Below are 18437 nucleotides of genomic sequence, written 5' to 3'. Positions count from 1 at the left end.
ATATAAGACACACAAACAAGCGCACACATGGCTAGCTGCTGCATTGACACAGCTGCAGTCATTATTCACAGGAGGGGGTCTTGAGTGAATGTGTGTGTGTTTGTGAGGATGGTAGGGAGGATGAAAAAAATGGCAAGCAGAACTACTATATCTCCTGTGAGTCAGCTGCATCAGAAGGATGTGCATGTAAAACAAATTCAGCAGAGCCGTCAATCCAACTTAGGGCAGCTCACGCTTTCCACACTTTGAGTGCAATTTACTTTAATCTGCACCAATAAGCAATTTCAATCATGACATCTTGTTTGTTTGTTTTGTTGTGCCCGTTGTCCTCCATCAGTCTAATTCTGCAGCGACAGCTAAACCTTTTAGTTAGCAGGAAAAAATGTCCATAACACCTGCTATCACATGAGCAGACACCCACAATGGCAGTTTTAGTGCTTTTGTTATACTTTGCTATAATTTTAACATCAAAACGTTGACGACAAAACTGCCTTCATTCAAATTTGGACAGCCAAGGATATTCTGTCAAGGGCACAGTTACTTTAATGTTTGATCATTTTCATTTTTATTAACAGTATTAGTGTGCCAATATAGCAATATCTTTAAAAAAATAAAGCTAATTATTAGGTTTTATGTCCTTAAGTACAGGTAACTCTTTCCTGTGAATGTCAGTAGGCCGATCTTTTATATAACCTCCGAAACCTTGAATGTTTTTTCTCTTTTGCCAACCAGATCTGTGTTGGCACACTGTTATTTTAGAGTAATTTTTTCCTGTAACTTACCCAGATGTACACATTTTTATTGTTTTCAACAAGTTTCTGTTTTTACCTCTGAATGCCATGCTGTTACATTCTTGCTTCTCTTAAACAGAAAGTTATATTAACTCTCAATAGAATAGGATACTTTAAACAAAAGAGGATGAATAGAAGGACATCAATATTTATAAAGTACCCAGAAATTCTCAACATGCTGTGAGCCTGGTTCTGCCATAGTGCTCTTCCCACTCAGGAGAAGACTGAAATTGAGATTCTTTTCCTTATATTTTAGGGTGAGATGACTGCAAATATAACTGAACTGAATTTAATTTTAAAAATGCCTGTTTTATCAGGTCAAGATGAAGAAATATAAGTGATCCCTGGAAAACACAATGTGTTCTTTGCAACTTATACATTTGACATCTGATACAAATGTGAAAAATAATGAGCACAGTACTTCAAATTGTTGGAAAAATGGTGCTTGTGTTTTCAATTCAAGTCTAATGTCAGGATCCATATGTATATCTGTGCAGTTACAGTTTGCTGTCAATAGTAAAGCTCGGTGAAGGATTACACAATCCATGTTCTCATATTATATAAAATATCTACTGATGCTTTTAACATATCAGGATAATTAATATGGTGAACTAAATCGTACCTTAGGTTCCCAACATCCTAAAGATAACAATGCAAATATTCTGTTTAATCCCGTTTCCCCATCATCTAGAAATAACTATGGTAATTGTTGTGTGGCAACCAGGAATCATTACTGCAAAATGTTGTGAACTGTATGCAAAAACGTGTGAATTAGCACACGGATTAAGATAGCCCTGAAAGCTGGATCTGATTATTAATTTAAATGCTAATTCATTTTCATCATTTTATTAGTAAGAGGAAACTAGGCTAAACTGGCCAAAAGGCCAAGAGGTTAAAATATGATGATGTTTTGCTTTTGTTTCCTTTCATAGGTCTTAAAGTGTGATAGGAGCAAGCTTATGGGGCCAGAGTACTGTATATTCTGTGTATTTATTCATCGATTTACATTTCTGAACTGTAATTTAAAGAGCTATACCATTATTTTGCCTGTATCACTATATATAAACAGTTTATTTGACAGTGGTGTAATATAAAATAGCCGTAACACCCATGTTTGATTCAGACATGTTTTTTTCTGTCTGGTTTTCAGATGAAGGAAGGAAGGAAATATTATTATGAAATTTAGTAGAAATGTGTAGTTTTACACTTTTCAGCCCTGATTCATGGTCATTATACTAAAACTAAGTTTCCAGGTAATCATCAGATTTTTTGAAGTTTGCTTTATTAGGTTATTAACAGGGAATCAAATACATTTGCTAATATTAAATAGAAACTAGCACAAGTGTTTCCAGGAAATAGGCCACAGCATTAAACATGTTGCCTTCAAACAAAGAATAATGCTGTGGTATAAGTTATAACTTATGCTCCCTGCATTATTCTATTCTGAGAACTACTGTATCTCAGAGGAGATATAGTACTCCTGCTTGCCTTTATTATATGGTAAAGGTCTCCTAATATATTAAAATATCAACCCATATTACCTTTTCATGAGATTACTGCCACTTTAAAATCAGTGTATAAAAACTACCCCACTATTATCACATTAATATCTATATCTTAAGCATCCATTTTCATGCATGTACATAAATGGCTTAAACAACAAATGGCTGTATGGCAGAAAAGGCAAATGTAGCACTAGGTTTAGCTGAGGCTCCAGCTTGCTGATTTTCATCATGGGCTGCAGAAGCTTGGCCCCTCCAGGCTACTAGAGGACTCGGGCCCATTTAGGAAAGGTAAATCTAATTAGGAGTCTCTCCAGCTACAAAGCTCTGTGTCACTGCTGGAGGGGAAATGGGTAAAGCTACAGCATCACCGAATTGCTTCTTTGTCACTGGCGCTGGCTAGTGAAAACGTACTTACAGACAGCGTCGTATTTGTATACATTAGTCTGGGATTTAAAAAAAAAAAAAAAAAGCAGAGTCATTAGTGAGTTTCTCCCTAACTTCAGATGCTTGAAATGCAATTCAGGTCAGTAGATTTAACAAATCAACATGTATTATATATATCTAAGGAGAAAAAAAGGAAACTACAAATTATTGTATAGTGCTATAAATCCTGGAATCGAAATATTCATATTTCCTTTATTCCAAGTGGCCAGTAAACAAAACAATAAACTTATTTGTGCTACCTGTGACCAGTTCTCCGACCACTTATAGTGATTGATGAAAATCAATCACCACAAGTGGTCTCAGAACTCTTTGTGAAAATTTATCCTGCTGAGCATATCTAATATGACAAACACAATAGATATTTGAATGCATCCGGACCACAGTCAGACTTATCAGATATGACATTTAGAAAAGCACAGGACGCTTTCAAAAAAAAAAAGAAAGACCAATAAAGATGTAAAACACGTGTACCCTTGAGCACTGATATGTATGGCAGAGAATAATCAACAAACACTTTAAAAGGTTAAAGCCCCTGTTTGCTTTGAAATAAGCTATTGAGATTTTGAGTTTCTCTCAACATCTTTCCTTACCATCATAATCTGCGGTTCCTCTTCTAAATGGCCATTGAGATTCATTTGACACGTGTAATGTGTCTTTTTCCAATGAAAACTATGATTAGTTTAGTCTTTTCGCCTGATTTAGAAACCTTCAATCACCTTGCTCAGTCATAAACATGAAATTACATTTGCACATTGTGTGAATGTTTGTGCCTCTGCAAGAACAAACTACGATTGAGGCCAACAGCCTAGATGACTTAAAAACTAGAATGAACTAAAGTGTGATTGGAAAGACTCCAATAATCATAATGGGGTTACAGCAGCCTGCTGGTAGTGTGGGTAATGCGTACGGTTATGTCGCTGCCACAGTTGTAATTATCGCCCACCATGGCACCAACGTGATGACGTCAGTCATGAACCATTGAGCTCCACTTTTTCAACCTCACCCCCACCCCAAGAACATTCTGTGTCACTGCTGTCATTACACATGCAGAAAGAGGTAATAGAGAAGCACTCTGGATGATTACTCATTCCACTTGGCAGCTGTATTTTAATACATGGAAGGACAATAACAGTTATCACTAGTCATACATTCTCTTTAAAAAACAACGGGTAAAAAGTGTGTTTGAGTCATTAAATATAAACTATAAATTAGTTAGATCATGCTTCCTTTGCAAAATATTAACTTCTTAGAGTTTTAAGTTAATGTCATTGCTATAAATATCGAATTTTGTCTCCTTATCCATCCGTCCATCCATCCATCATCTAATTTTCTAACATTTAAATTCAAAATCTCTCATAAGAATTGATTTAGTTCTACCTGACTCTGAAGGCCCTAATACAATAACTTAATAATAATACTATATAGGTATTTACATAGGTTTGTGGGTGAGATTGGGAATGGTGAGATGAGGTGGTGGGATACTGGCTTGCACTCACAGGAAGAATATCCTGTGTTCAGATCCACTTGTTGGCATGTTCTCACCGGGGCTGCGCAGTTCTCCTCCCACAGTCCAAAGACATGCAGGTTAGCTTAAGTAACGATTTTTAAATTGGGTGTGAGTGTAACCTTGAATGGATGTTTCTATATGTGTTAGCCCTGTGACAGACTGGTCACCTTGCTCAAGGTGTATCCTGCCATTTGCCCTGTGACTTCTGGTATCAGACAAGCAAAATGCACTTTGAAAAATGCAGCAGTGTCAGCAAAGCAGGTAAAAAAAGGGCCTATATTATGAAATGATGAATGTCAACAGTATGGGTTCAAAATGGTTTATATATGTTTTATAAAAGCAGTCTAGCACATTGGTAGGCTTTAAATTTAGCAGCATTCAAGTGCTTTGGTAAGTAACAGTGAGTGAAACTTTGTGTCCACAAGAACTTCACAGGACAACTTCCTTATAAACAACTTTTTGAGGAACTGCAAGTCACAAAATGTATTTGTGATTTATTAATTTTTCATTATTTTAAGTTTCAGTTCTGTCACACTACTTTCAAACTGCAAAGACCACCTGCGATATTTGAAAGCAAGGAGGGCAAGAGGTTCTTTTTTTGAAGAAATGTGATTTTAGTGAAATATTGTATAAAACATGATAGACTTAGTGTTTTACTGCTATTGATTTATCTAATAAGTTAAAGATCTCTAGTTCTTGCCTGTGAGGAGATACAAATCCCTTAGGGGCAGCATAAGGAAGGGCATCATGTTTAAAAAATCTTCAAAATCAAATATGCAGAGCTACCTGCTGTGGTTACCCCTTGGGCACAGCTGAAAGCAGCTTTTCTTAATACTAATTCTCAAACTGTGGGGCAGGCGCTACTGATGGTATCAGTCTTACTCTAATGCATACCATACACGTAGAAGATGAGAAACAAATTTAAAAAGAAAAAAAATGTAACCCCGACAGGCACTTACTGTTGCTTCAGTTAGTTGCAAAGTTCTTGTTGCACTTTTGTAATTTTTAAGGTTTGGAAACATTAAAACACCCATTTGTTTTCTGGATGGACTCATATACCATATACCAGCCATATTGGATTTGAATACACATCATATAAATCAAATAAGTACACATTCTTAAATGCAAGTTCATAAGGGTCTCTCTGGCTACAAAGGAGGCACTAAGCTGATGCCCTCATTTTGAGGTTGTTTACCCAACAATATTACAATTAATAGGGCATTTATTTTGTTTCTCTTCTTCATCAACTAGATGAGTCCATTGACCCCCACACAGGTGACCAGCATTGTTCAGCAGAGAGAGAGAAAAGAAATGTGGAGGATGATGAATAATAGCCCAGCTGGTCGTGTTAGCTGCAATTAGCCCGTCTGAAGTCCCACAATTATACAGCTGACACTCACAAAGCCACAATGCTGCAGCTGAATCAATACATAATTGTAATAATTATCATCCTGGTGTCATTTGGGGACACATCCAACACACATCCACAGAGGTAGTGGCTCTTCAAGTCCAGTGTTTCTAACAAAAGGAACCTCGATACCTGGTATTCAACTCAGCAGTGATAATGAGTCAGCCCAGCTAAATGCTGCCAAAAAGGACTTTCTTTGCTGTTGAGCTACTGTACACAGTGAACAGGTGTGAGCCAAAAAGAGGAAAGAATATCACAATCAACAAAACCTCAAAGTCAGCTCATTTACAAGTTTTTCCAAACAGTTTCCAAAACACTCTGATACCCTGATATTTACTCATTTGTGCCCTGCTTGATAAGTACATACTGCACATGGCCAATAGGAATTTCTAGAAACCCCTGTAATCATTTAATGAATTTTTTGTAATTTAGAGTTTCCGTTTTCTTTGCTTTAGCGTTAAAATACCAAGACTACCAAACGTAATAATCAAGAGCCCATGCTTGATGACTGTGTCATATCAAACCTGAGGCTTCCCTTTAATTTTGGTATAGATGCAGATTTAATCAACTTTAATTAATTTGAATTGAAAATGGAAACAATGCCATAATTGTTTTAAAAAAGGAGGAAATGTTTACATTTCAATAAATTTTGCCTTCATACTGGAATAACCCTAACTTTTCATTTGACTCATGGTCCCTCCAGTCAGGAACCCATAGGCTACTGATGACAATAAGACCCTGTCCTTGTGTTGGTCAGTGTCGAATCTATGTCTGAGACAACTGCAGTTCCTTTTGGCCTCCTTTTAATTCAGTTTTAAATTTGTGGTTGACCAGTGACTCTGCTGTTCCAGAATTGGTGTTTAACACTATTTGCGTTGTTCCTGAGTTCAAACTGACAAAAGTGAAGACTATTCCTGAGTCAGGCATTGGGTGCCATCCATTGTACCCTCTTTTAGTATAAGATACACAGGACCATCCTTTAACAGAATAAGAGCGATGCCTGTTTCATAATTCCTGGCAACATATCATAAGACTGTCATAAAAAGCTGTTAACATACCATAACCAGACCCTGCAAAAAGACCCTTCTTGTCAGGAACTGCTTCAGTGATCTTTCCCATAATCCACGAGTTTCTTGGTGCACAAGAAGAATGACATCTCCTTCTGCAACATTTCTTGATGCTGTGGCCCACCACTGATGTTCCTGGAGTTGCAGTAGGTACTTTAGTCCATGCCTTCCAGAATAAGTTGGACATGTATTGCACCTGTTTTAATCCACATCACGAGTAGAGGTTATCTTGTCAAACAATCCTGGAGGCAATGATGGTTTTGTTTTCAACAGCAGGGGATGTTTAGGTATTAGAGCTTCTAAATCACTGGACACCTCTCTGATTAGTCGGTTGTTGATGATCCACTCTGCCTCGTGTAAGACTGTATGAAGGCATTCTTCATCAACAATCTGCTCTTTTACAGTGGAGCTCCACCATGATGTGAAACAGTGGAAGGGTTCAATGTCCACTTTATCCCATGTTGGTGGAACAGATCTTGAAAGTCCAGTCAACAATGGCTGCCTTCATGTCAGTGAGCCATTTCTGTACAGCTCAGCAGAATGTTAGGCCAAAATTCTACTGGAGTGCAAAGAAAATCATGACCCAGGTCATGTTTCTCATAAATTCACCTACTCTTTCACCTACAGTCAGCCTGATTCTTTTCTGTACTAATTTGTCTCTACACATGCATGCCAGAGCTTTTCAGGATAGTTGAAACTCTGTTTGATAAGATAGAACTTTATTAATCCCTCGGGTGGGTTCCTCTGGGAAATTCAACTTCCAAAAAAAAAAAAGCACAGCAACGACCGAAGTTACAGAATTGTTATATATATATTATATATATATATATATATATATATAATATATATATATATATATATATATATATATATATATTATATATATATCACACACACACACACATATATAAATACAGAGACAAATATAAATAAAATATACAAAGGGGATAAATAGAATAAATAGGAATAAAAAATAAAAATACAAGTGAATTGCACATTTCAAGTATTGAGTCTATTGCACTGTTGACTATTTACAAAAAGTATTGCACAAGGTATTGTACAGTGAGGTGAAGAGGCACTACAGCTTAGTTGTTCCCCCCTCCTTTGTCCTCCTGTTTCCCCTCCCTCTCCCCTCCAGAGAGGAGTTAAACAGTCTGATGGCGTGTGGGACAAAGGAGTTTTTAAGTCTGTTAGTTCTTGTCTTGGGGAGAAGCAACCTGTCACTGAACAGACTCTTCTGATTGTTTATGGCCGTGTGCAGAGGATGCCCAGCATTGTTCATAATGTCCAGTTTGCCACAAATGTGCAGAAATGCGTGGCCTCATTCTGGAGATACTTGAGTACCACCATACTGTCCATCCAAAATATTGATTGTGCAAGGTTAACTTGTAGCTCTCTTCTCGGGACGCCATCCATCTTAACGGTTACTGTAGCAGCAGTCAGTTCCTGACAGGGTATGGTAGGAGGTATCCTGTCAAATCTTGACAAATTGCTGCTTTTATCTAACTTTTGGACACATGATTTGATGAAAATCTGACCTGTTGTTTAGAATATGTTTAGACTGCATGAAAATACTTTGAAAATATAATGAATTTGTGAGGTGAAGAGGCACTACAGCTTAGTTGTTCCCCCCTCCTTTGTCCTCCTGTTTCCTGTTTCCCCTCCCTCTCCCCTCCAGAGAGGAGTTAAACAGTCTGATGGCGTGTGGGACAAAGGAGTTTTTAAGTCTGTTAGTTCTTGTCTTGGGGAGAAGCAACCTGTCACTGAACAGACTCTTCTGATTGTTTATGGCCGTGTGCAGAGGATGCCCAGCATTGTTCATAATGTCCAGTTTGCCACAAATGTGCAGAAATGCGTGGCCTCATTCTGGAGATACTTGAGTACCACCATACTGTCCATCCAAAATATTGATTGTGCAAGGTTAACTTGTAGCTCTCTTCTCGGGACGCCATCCATCTTAACGGTTACTGTAGCAGCAGTCAGTTCCTGACAGGGTATGGTAGGAGGTATCCTGTCAAATCTTGACAAATTGCTGCTTTTATCTAACTTTTGGACACATGATTTGATGAAAATCTGACCTGTTGTTTAGAATATGTTTAGACTGCATGAAAATACTTTGAAAATATAATGAATTTTGTATTTGGCTTTGAAAAAATGTTAGAAGCCTTTGATTAAATGTCATCTTACACAGGCGAAGAAATGCAAGAGACAAGAGACAAAATCCAGAGTGATAGGTTCAAGATCAGGAACAAACGATGGTCTGGCTGGAGAAATGGGTGGTGGAAGAGGAGAAGGTGCAAGGGGATGGCAAGATGGAGGAAGAGAAGCTTCATTAAAGTTGTGGCTGGGAGGAAGATGAGGGCAGGTTTAATGTGAGCTAAGCAGTGAACATGGCAGGTTAGCAAATAGCTACTAGTTATTAAGGAATGGCCTAAATCTAAGAACTGGACAGCTGGCAGGTGGACACAGAGTAGTTATGAGCTCGGTGAGGCTCGCAATTAGTGGGCAAAGCATGAATTAGATCAGAGATGTAGTGAAACAAGGATTACTCAGCTGGCTGAGTCAGCTTGACCTGGTTAGATTCGCCCTTAGCATTAGTGTCACTTATGCTAACTGAAAGATCTGGTAAATAGTGGAGAGTGAAGTTAGTGCATATGTGCACAGGGACTTGATTAGTGGCTGTATGTAAGTTGACTGGATGAGCAGTAACAATTGCAATGTCCTGTTAGAAAGAGAGACAAAAGAGGGGACTAAGAGTTATCGGGAAAGGGAAAACTGTAGAAAACAATAAGAACGAGGGGAAGCTACTGCCATCGGCACAGAAATGGCTAGACTACACCATATCACTTCAAAATTAATGGCTAGAAATAATGCATACTATATGTCAGAGCCAGGCTTTCTGTTACATAAATAGCAGGGGAAATCAAGAGTGCTTTCTCTCTATGTGATGTCCAGTGGGCTATGGTCTTGATAAATTGTGCTGACACAGGAAGCAGACATTTGGAGGGAGGAAAGGCATGGATATCAGTTTATCTTCATCCTGATTCAGCCTGTAGCTCTGCTGTCCTTCCCCAGACACACTGAATTTGGTTGTACTTAAATAAACTTGGGTTTTATCTCTAGTATTTTGGAATACAATTCTTCTCCGGAACACTCTTCTCTATTTCGAGCACCACGATACTTCATTCTCTGAGCTACCAAATTCCTTTTTTTACACTGACATGTACTCCAAATGTTTTTTGTTTGCTTGCAATTTTAACACATTTCTTTCTTCACTTTTTTTTTTAAGAATACAACTTTTAATCAATATCACATCAAGTAATCTTTTTTGCAGCTCTTATAATTTACAGTTACATCTGGAATTATGTAGAAGGTGGTGCTCTTAATGAGTTTGGCTTTGTATGTCACCAGAACAGATTTCAAATTGAACAACTGAGATGTAGATGAAATGCAGAATTTCTGCATTAATTAAACAGGCTGAACAAAAATATATTGAAGATTTAGGAATAACAATTCTTATACACATATGTCTGTTAGCACTTCAAATATAATTGAACAAACCATCATATATTAAAATGTGTTTTAAATACTTTGAATTTTTGCAGACAATGGATTTCTAAAGTCTGAATCCTACTCAGATAACCAAAGAAATGTGTTTCACGACCTTTCTCTAAATTTGATCCTTCCTCTCATTCCAGTAAAGATTGAACTCAGTTTCTGCTATCCAATATATTCTCTTTCAGAGTTAGCCTGAGTTTTTTTTATTTATGTTTTATTATTGAAAAAGTTTAATTGATTTCTGTTCTCGAGAGGGATCACTGATCATTGGTTTGCCTCTTCTGCTGAGGCCTCTGTATTTACTTTAGTGAAGTCAGTACTTGAACACACCATCCTCTTGAAAGTATTCTTTACTTGAATTAATGTAAGGTAGTTTTCACTACCATGCAAGTGATCATATGACCATACACCACTGCTTTTTTGTGCTAAATCCATATCATTTTGTGTGGCCTAGCTCACCAATGTTTTCTGCTTTTCACAGGATGTACCAGACTGTTAATTTCAACACTTCTAATGTCCCAGCTATCTCTCTGTTGGATTTTTTTTCATATACAGTATAAATATTGCCTATTTCACTTGCTTTGATGGGTCTTTTGAGGATTCAAGGCAGAGGTTTCAGAATACAATCCTTGCAATCATTTCCTGACCTTTTACCTGCTTAATTGTTAAATTATTAATGAATAAATAATTTTTACGTGTACATGAAACAGCTTTACAGTCATTTGTTCAACTACTTTTGGCCCCTTGCAAGTGTAATTTGCCTGAAGAAAGAATTATTTCACATGAAAGACATGGATGGAAAAAATAGCATAAAATTATTCCTATCTCTGGATAAATGTCAACCTTATGTCTATTGCCAAGTCTTTTGTGTCATGCCACTTTCTAAAAAGGTCATGATACAGAGAAAAAAAATACATAACTAGCTTCTTTAAAAAAAAAAGATACACCAATTTACTGTTTCCATGCAGAATTGTAGGCTCACAAAAAGGGAATGGTAGTATCTATCGTACTGTCTGTTTGTTTCAGGTTTCTTTACTTCCTTAGACTAGCTCTCCTTCAATTAAGGAAGCAACCTGCATTTTCTGCGCCCAGGGCAACATCAGTGCTCTTTAGCATTTTGAGCCTGTGTTTGGGTTTAAGTAAGAGTCACACTGGGGCCCCACCTGCCTCCTCTGCAGCCTTGTATGGTTGCTGCTGTGAGAGCAAGTGGCAAAAGGTCCACAAATAATCATTTTACCTCTTCTTGCCTCTGGGCACTGTACATCACTCACAATCATGTTAACCACTAAAGTCGTCAGGCAAAAGCGGTACAAATTCACTTGATATGGCTTTTGCTGAGGTAAGAAACAGAGCAGGCAAAACAGGAAAACAATCCGTTGTTCTTTTTCTCTTCTGTCTGTGCATGTGTTTCTTTTTCCTTTTTTTTCCAAATGAAATTTAATTTGTGAGGAGCTGTGGAGATTGGATTGAGCTGATAAAGTGACTTAATTTTCCGCAGTTGACTTTTCTCTGGTCTAACCTTTACGTAAAGCCCTGAGGTCAAAGCTTTAATTATGGTCTAAAAATGACTACAGTGTATCCAACCGCTGCTTGAATACAACACACAGCTTCGCCTTACTTATTTAAATTTTAATGACGCAAACAACTTAATTAAGAAAACGGTATATTAATTTATTCATACAATATATTAAAGCACATTATTACATTTTGCAGTTCACTTACTTCTAATTTTACCCTAATAACTTGAAACGTGTTTGCCTTTTTTACCTGCCAAATTTTGAAAGTATAAGTGCATTTATAAAGGCCAATGAGAATGTGCCAAACATCTGCAAAAAAGAGCTCTGTCTCAAACTATACAGCACGCTCCAAATTGGGATGAGACTGATAGATTCTGCGCATTGATTGATTAGATTGAGATTAGCGTGTTTGACGTCAGAAACGGCAAACAAATGATCCCATAAAAAGGGGAAACCTCCGTGGTGAAAAAAAGAAAAGAAAAACTGTGGGCACACAGCACCGACTGAGAGGTTTAGAGAGAGCCAAAACCATACTACCACTTCTGCCACAGAAGCTAAGTCAATACAGACTTCCGAGCCTGAAGATGCCGCTTTCAACCAGCTCCACATCCTCCACAAAGAGCGTCCGCAGAGCAGCGTCCGAGCTGGAGAGATCTGATTCCATCACGGTAAGAAATATTTTAGAAAACACAAGTTTGTTTTAAATTACAAACAGAAATCTGTGATTGTCTGTGGAGTCATCTGTTAAGAAAAATACTTTCAACGAATCACGGAAACTGTTGTATGGCACAAAGAAAACTTGGCAAGATGTTCATTACGCAGCGTCGCTGTCTGGCGCACATCTCAAACGAACAGCTTCCCAGGAAGGAAAAACAAATCCTGCACGTTTCAATTTTACAGTTGAAATCTGCTAAAATGTGTGCTGTGGTCGCTATTTACTCTTAGATATGTCGTAAGGTTTACCTTGATTGCATTGCCGATCTAATGCGCATTTGGAGATGTAAAGCGCACCCATCAAATATCAAGGGAGACATCCAAAAAGTAAGCAAAGCCCATCAGTTACGTCAATGTGGTGTCGTGTCTGTCTTTTCTTACTGTCTTACAGTTACATCGTAACAAGCAGAACTTTAATTTCTCTTTTTAAAACAGTCTCCAAGATTCGTCGGTAGACGGCAGAGCTTGATCGAGGACGCGCGCAAGGAGAGGGAAGCAGCCGCTGCAGCGGCAGAGGCTGCAGAGGCCAGTGAACAGATAGTGTTTGAGGAGGACGATGGAAAAGCACTCCTCAACATTTTCTTTACTTTAAGAAACTCCAAGACACCTGCGCTGTCGCGGACACTCAAGGTTTTCGAGGTAATCCATCACAATTTATTCTAATAGAGTTTTAAGGGGTAACTAAATATTTTAAAGATTTACTTTGATTTATATGTGACTATTTATTTTGTTTGTTAATAATTAATTTATGAATGCTTCATAAATTCACACTAAGCTACTGGATTTGCTCTTTTGCAAAGATTCCCATTGGTCGGTATTTGTGTCTAGTTGGTAATAATACAGTTATCAACATTTGCACTCTAATATTGTAGCTATGACCCATTTTCTGGTGAGACAACAGGGTTGCAATAAGTGTGGGAAAATTAAAACCGGTTTTATAGTAGGTAAGTAGTCAAGATTCACAACAAGGTAATTGTAAAATGTTTTTTATTTTAGTGGAATATTGTGGATATGTAAAAGTTGAATAATATTTTATTGGCTATTGTTAAAGTTGGTTACACATTTTAGTCACACAGAAGTACCGAAAAAGGTCATGGAAGAAAACCATTTGGAAAAAAAAATATCTATGTGTGGGTGGGGTGGGGGGTTATTCCATGTTTTGAACAGGAAAGTGTGCATCCAAAATCAGTTATTGTGCTTCACAAATACTTCTCACCTCTGGATCTCTGCTACCACAGTCACATCTCAGCTTGCTGACTGTATTTCAGACATTTGAAGCTAAGATTCACCATCTGGAGACGCGACCATGCCGGAAGGTCAAAGACACCCTGGAGGGCTTGGAGTACTTTGTCCGCTGTGAGGTGCACCTCTCAGATGTCAGTACCCTGATCAGCTCCATAAAGAGGAACGCAGAGGATGTCAAAACCACCAAAGAAGTCAAATGTAACTGATGAAATAATTGCGAAACATTTTAAATAGTCTGTAGAAGTGAGCAAAAAACAGAACAGTTTATTTTTTTCTCCCTGTTTTCTCAACTAGTCCACTGGTTCCCAAAGAAAATTGCAGATTTGGATAGGTGTCATCATCTGGTCACCAAATTTGATCCAGACTTAGACCATGACCATCCAGTAAGTAATGACATTGCCAAGAAGAAGAAATAATTGAATAGAAATAGCTGTCATTACTGGGCTTGTTACAGAAAATGTGATCTGTGTTTGGTATATTTGATTTAAACAGGGCTACACAGATCCTGCCTACAGACAGAGGAGGAGAATGATTGGTGACATTGCCTTCAGATACAGATAGTGAGATGGGCCTTTTCCTAAATACTGCACACACAACCATAAAAAATAGACATAAAATTGAAATGTAATAATTGTGTGCATATGTTTGTCCTCAGTGGGCACTCGATCCCCAGAGTGGAATACACAGAGGAGGAGATTGGCACATGGTAAGCGGCTCTTTCACGCTAGTTTTTAATATTGATAATATAAGATATGAAAAGTTAAGTCTGAAGTAGCAGTGAGCATAAAATTATCATTTACAATGAACACAAAATGTTTTTATCTATTAAAATACATTTCACTGTTATGTCGTTTTACTGTCAACACATTGTGGTCTACCCACCAACCAATGAGTCATTTGCATATGATTTGTCTTTTATGGATGCTTCGGTAAATTAACTTCAGATGGAGGGTGTCACAAGAATAAACTTGAGGTGACAGCTCGAGCTTGTCTGAATAAAAAACATATCCATAGCCTGAGAACAAAGTGTTGTTTGCAAGTTAATAGATGTTTATATTTTACTTGAACAGTTTAGGACAAAAAAAAGACACTAATGAATGAATTTAGTCACCAGACCAAGTAGAAAAATTATAGCAATGTGCTTTTTCATAAGATTTATACGATACGAGAAAAACACAGCATAATAAAAAAGAGCTCTATAAATACGATGTAAGAAATAAATTGCTTGAAATAGTTAAACATTGCAGGATAAATCCAATTTAAACACTGTTAATTAGCAGGCGCATAACACTAACCATAACTCTAAAACTACACTGCAGTTTTGCTTATTTCCAGTTTTTCCACGATTTTGATTTTAATAAATGAAATCTCAATTTTTATGTAATTAAATCTTGATTTAGGCGAGAAGTATATTCAACCCTGAGGGACTTGTACACCACCCATGCCTGCAGTGAATACCTTGAGGCTTTTTGTCTCCTAGAAAGGCATTGTGGGTACAGCCCAGACAACATTCCCCAGCTGGAAGATGTGTCACGCTTCCTCAAAGGTAAAAATGGGATAAGACAAAATGAAAAGAAAAGATACGTAAATACAGACGCTTAGCGAATGTCGACTCCACCTATCAGGGTTTGATTCTCTCTCTCTCTCTCTCTCTCTTGCTTACTGTCCCTTCACCACCATCCCCCTGAACACACATGCAGAGCGCACAGGATTTGCGCTGCGTCCAGTGGCGGGCCTGCTCTCAGCCAGAGATTTTCTGGCCAGTTTGGCATTCCGAGTGTTCCAGTGCACCCAGTACATCCGACATGCTTCCTCCCCCATGCACTCCCCAGAACCGTGAGTACTACTGTGACTCTTTTGGCTTTGTGCTTCAACTAATTATAAAGTATACAATCAGAAATAACTCCATAAAAACAAATGCAAGTGAAATTACACATAGCATCTGCTAATAGCAACAACAATTCATATTAAAAAGCTGCCATATGCAAAAGCTGTTGTGTTTATGTAATTATTTTAAGATTCGATATGTTTTTCTTTAGAGAACAGGCTTGCTTTCATTCTGTAACTGTTATGTAATCAGATTGAATTTCCAGTTTGTGATCATAAAGTCTGCATCCAATCAAACTGAACTGTGTGGTGTTTTTCATTCAAGATCAAACATTGTCGTGAATTGAAATAACTTTTGCTTTCTCTTCAGTGACTGCGTCCATGAATTACTGGGCCACGTACCCATGCTGGCTGATCGCACTTTTGCCCAGTTTTCACAGGTTAGTGCTGAAGAGATTAACAGCCTTACAGATCATTCAGTTCTTTTGTGCTATTTAGCAAGAACTGATCTATTATTTTCCACAGAACCTTGGTTTGGCTTCACTGGGGGCATCGGATGAAGATATTGAGAAACTGTCCACAGTAAGACTTTTGTCTTCGAACACAAACAACACATACAAACTGTATAAATATTACTGCAGTGAAGTTTGGGGTTGAACCTCATGTTGCCAGCCCATCTCCCAACAGAGACACACACACACATGCTCCCACGCTTCTTAGCCTGGGCTTCGAGCACGAACTAAGATACATATCCCATATAGTAAACAATAGAATTAACTATTGCTAAAATATCTTTGAAAATGCATTACTTTGGACAGCCTCTTGTCTAAAATCTAACATGTAACTAATGCACTGATTATCCATACTTCTTCTCAGTCACCTGCTTTCTGTTTTTCCATCAGCTGTACTGGTTCACGGTCGAGTATGGCTTATGTAAACAAAATGGTGAGGTGAGGGCTTATGGAGCTGGGCTGCTTTCCTCTTATGGTGAACTTGTGGTACGTTCAAACTTTTTTTTTCCTTTAATGCAGCACACACAGACAGCTGTGAGCTAATTCTCCATTTTTTTAAACTTCCAGCACTCTCTGTCTGATGAACCAGAGACAAGAGAGTTTGATCCAGAGGCTGCAGCAGTGCAGCCCTATCAAGACCAGACATACCAGCCTGTTTACTTTATTTCTGAGAGTTTTTCAGATGCCAAGGAGAAATTCAGGTACTGCTCTTTATCATACCAGACATACACATACATAAGAACATACAGAACTGATAAAAAAATGTAAAAAAAAACAACAACAACGAAAAACAACAAAGAGAGGGGTTATGTGAGGACGAGGTCAGAGAACAGCCAGCCAACCCTTGAGGCCACAAACTATTGTAGGTCAGCCATAGCAGCCAGAAGACAGCTGTTCCTAATGTAGTCTTCCTTACCGAGGCAAAAGTCTGGAGTTTTATTTGGCAAACAGATCAAATGCTGCCCTGCAAAACAAGTAGCTTAAGTGAGTGTTTTCACAATATTCAGCCTCTAGTAGAATGCAGCACATGACATCCCCGACACACTGGATGAGAAAATACCCGCACTGGAATGTTTGAAAGAGCACAGAGAACAATGTGAGCATCATTACATAGGAGTGTTTTCTTTATGTTGTGGAATCCACAGTCTCAATAATTTGCATGCATGTACAACATGGCAAATTATAACACAAGGACAATTTGCAGGCTTGGTTGCTTTAGTCCATACTTTCAGTTGGAGCAAAAAGACAGCCCCATTTGAGATCTTTAAGTTTCTGACTTCTTTACATCTTTACAATTTTAACCAGGGCTTATGTAGCTGGCATCAAGCGTCCCTTCTCAGTCAGATTTGATCCATATACCAGCAGTGTTGAAGTACTGGACAACCCAGTGAAGATCCAAGGAGGCCTGGAAGGTGTAAAGGATGAGCTTAAAGTGCTGACAGACGCCCTAAGTGTGCTATCGTGATGATGCGCTGTCTTTCACCATCCGCCTGTTGTTTGCTTTTCTCTCAGCTGAGTCCTGTTGAAGATTGCCAATGTGTTCATATTTCTGTGCCGTACCTGCTGCTATGAATCTGAGTTTTGCTCGTTGTGGTTGGCTGGTTTTCCAGCAAGGTTGCAACCATTAAAACCTCAAAACTCAGCGCTGACAAAGTATCCAAAGATCTTAAATGCTTGCATTTGTGAAATGATGGGGTTTTACTGACTGGACCATTCATGCTTTTAAAGTTTGTTGTTTGAGAAATGTGTCAAATCTAGAGTCACATCAAGGGGAACTCTAATAATGAATGTATTAAAAGAAGACTATATAAGTATGGTATAGATATTTTGAAATTAAAGAATTATAATGGTGTATATTTGGATCGTTTATTTTATTTAGAAAAAAATCTGTAACTGCTCTGTCAAAAGCTTTATTTTCCAAATATGTGAATTTAGCATTTGAGTAATTAAATCCATGGCTTTCATATGCTGTTCTTGTCTTGCATTGTGTATTTTATGCTGGTTTCGTCTTGCAGTGTAAATGCATAATAAAAAGGGGGAGGGGAGAATCTATGTAATAAACTATTGATTATAAACTGTCAGATAATAAAGAACTGCAAATTAACATTCCACTATCGTTTCTGTGATTTATCAAGTTTTATTCCTACAGTTAAACTAAAAATATAAATAATAGTATTATATTTGATAGGTTTTTGCACTTATCGCTGATGGGAAAACCTAGAAATACTTTGCCATGAATTATTATTTAACGACACCTGGCTGCTTCTTGCTTTACATTTGTCTATCGCAAGAGGGAGCTGTCTAGCTGTTTTGGCCTGCCTCGTCATAAAATCACAGCATAT

General features: G+C 37.9%; 1 protein-coding gene across 2 annotated transcripts; it reads left to right on the top strand.

Moving 5' to 3' along the window:
* Nucleotides 1–12281: 12281 nt before the first annotated feature.
* On the top strand, nucleotides 12282–18194 carry th (tyrosine hydroxylase). Of its 2 annotated transcripts, XM_005949286.2 has the most exons (14): nucleotides 12282–12465; nucleotides 12743–12838; nucleotides 12947–13150; nucleotides 13780–13954; nucleotides 14051–14139; nucleotides 14249–14316; nucleotides 14412–14462; nucleotides 15157–15302; nucleotides 15457–15592; nucleotides 15954–16023; nucleotides 16109–16165; nucleotides 16486–16581; nucleotides 16663–16796; nucleotides 17401–18194. In XM_005949286.2, the coding sequence occupies exons 1-14, from the start codon at nucleotides 12382–12384 to the stop codon at nucleotides 17558–17560; spliced, it is 1566 nt and encodes a 521-aa protein (XP_005949348.1). In that variant the 5' UTR covers nucleotides 12282–12381; the 3' UTR covers nucleotides 17561–18194. The 2 variants fall into 2 exon arrangements, with proteins under 2 accessions (XP_005949348.1, XP_005949349.1); XM_005949287.2 differs by lacking the exon at nucleotides 12743–12838.
* The last annotated feature ends 243 nt before the right edge of the window (nucleotides 18195–18437 follow it).

Source organism: Haplochromis burtoni, unplaced genomic scaffold, assembly GCF_018398535.1.
Source record: "Haplochromis burtoni strain Fernald_Lab_line unplaced genomic scaffold, NCSU_Asbu1 Contig_259, whole genome shotgun sequence".
NCBI lineage: Eukaryota > Metazoa > Chordata > Actinopteri > Cichliformes > Cichlidae > Haplochromis > Haplochromis burtoni.
The sequence above is the reverse complement of the archived record's forward strand: the minus strand, read 5'-3'. Positions and strand labels throughout refer to the sequence as shown.

Bases quoted from the DNA above. Each gene is read 5' to 3' on its own strand.
- th (XM_005949286.2), top strand. From the start codon at position 12,382: ATGCCGCTTTCAACCAGCTCCACATCCTCCACAAAGAGCGTCCGCAGA. The intron at 13,151-13,779 runs GTAATCCATCAC...ACTGTATTTCAG, and splicing joins GGACACTCAAGGTTTTCGAG to ACATTTGAAGCTAAGATTCA. The intron at 14,140-14,248 runs GTAAGTAATGAC...TGATTTAAACAG, and splicing joins ACTTAGACCATGACCATCCA to GGCTACACAGATCCTGCCTA.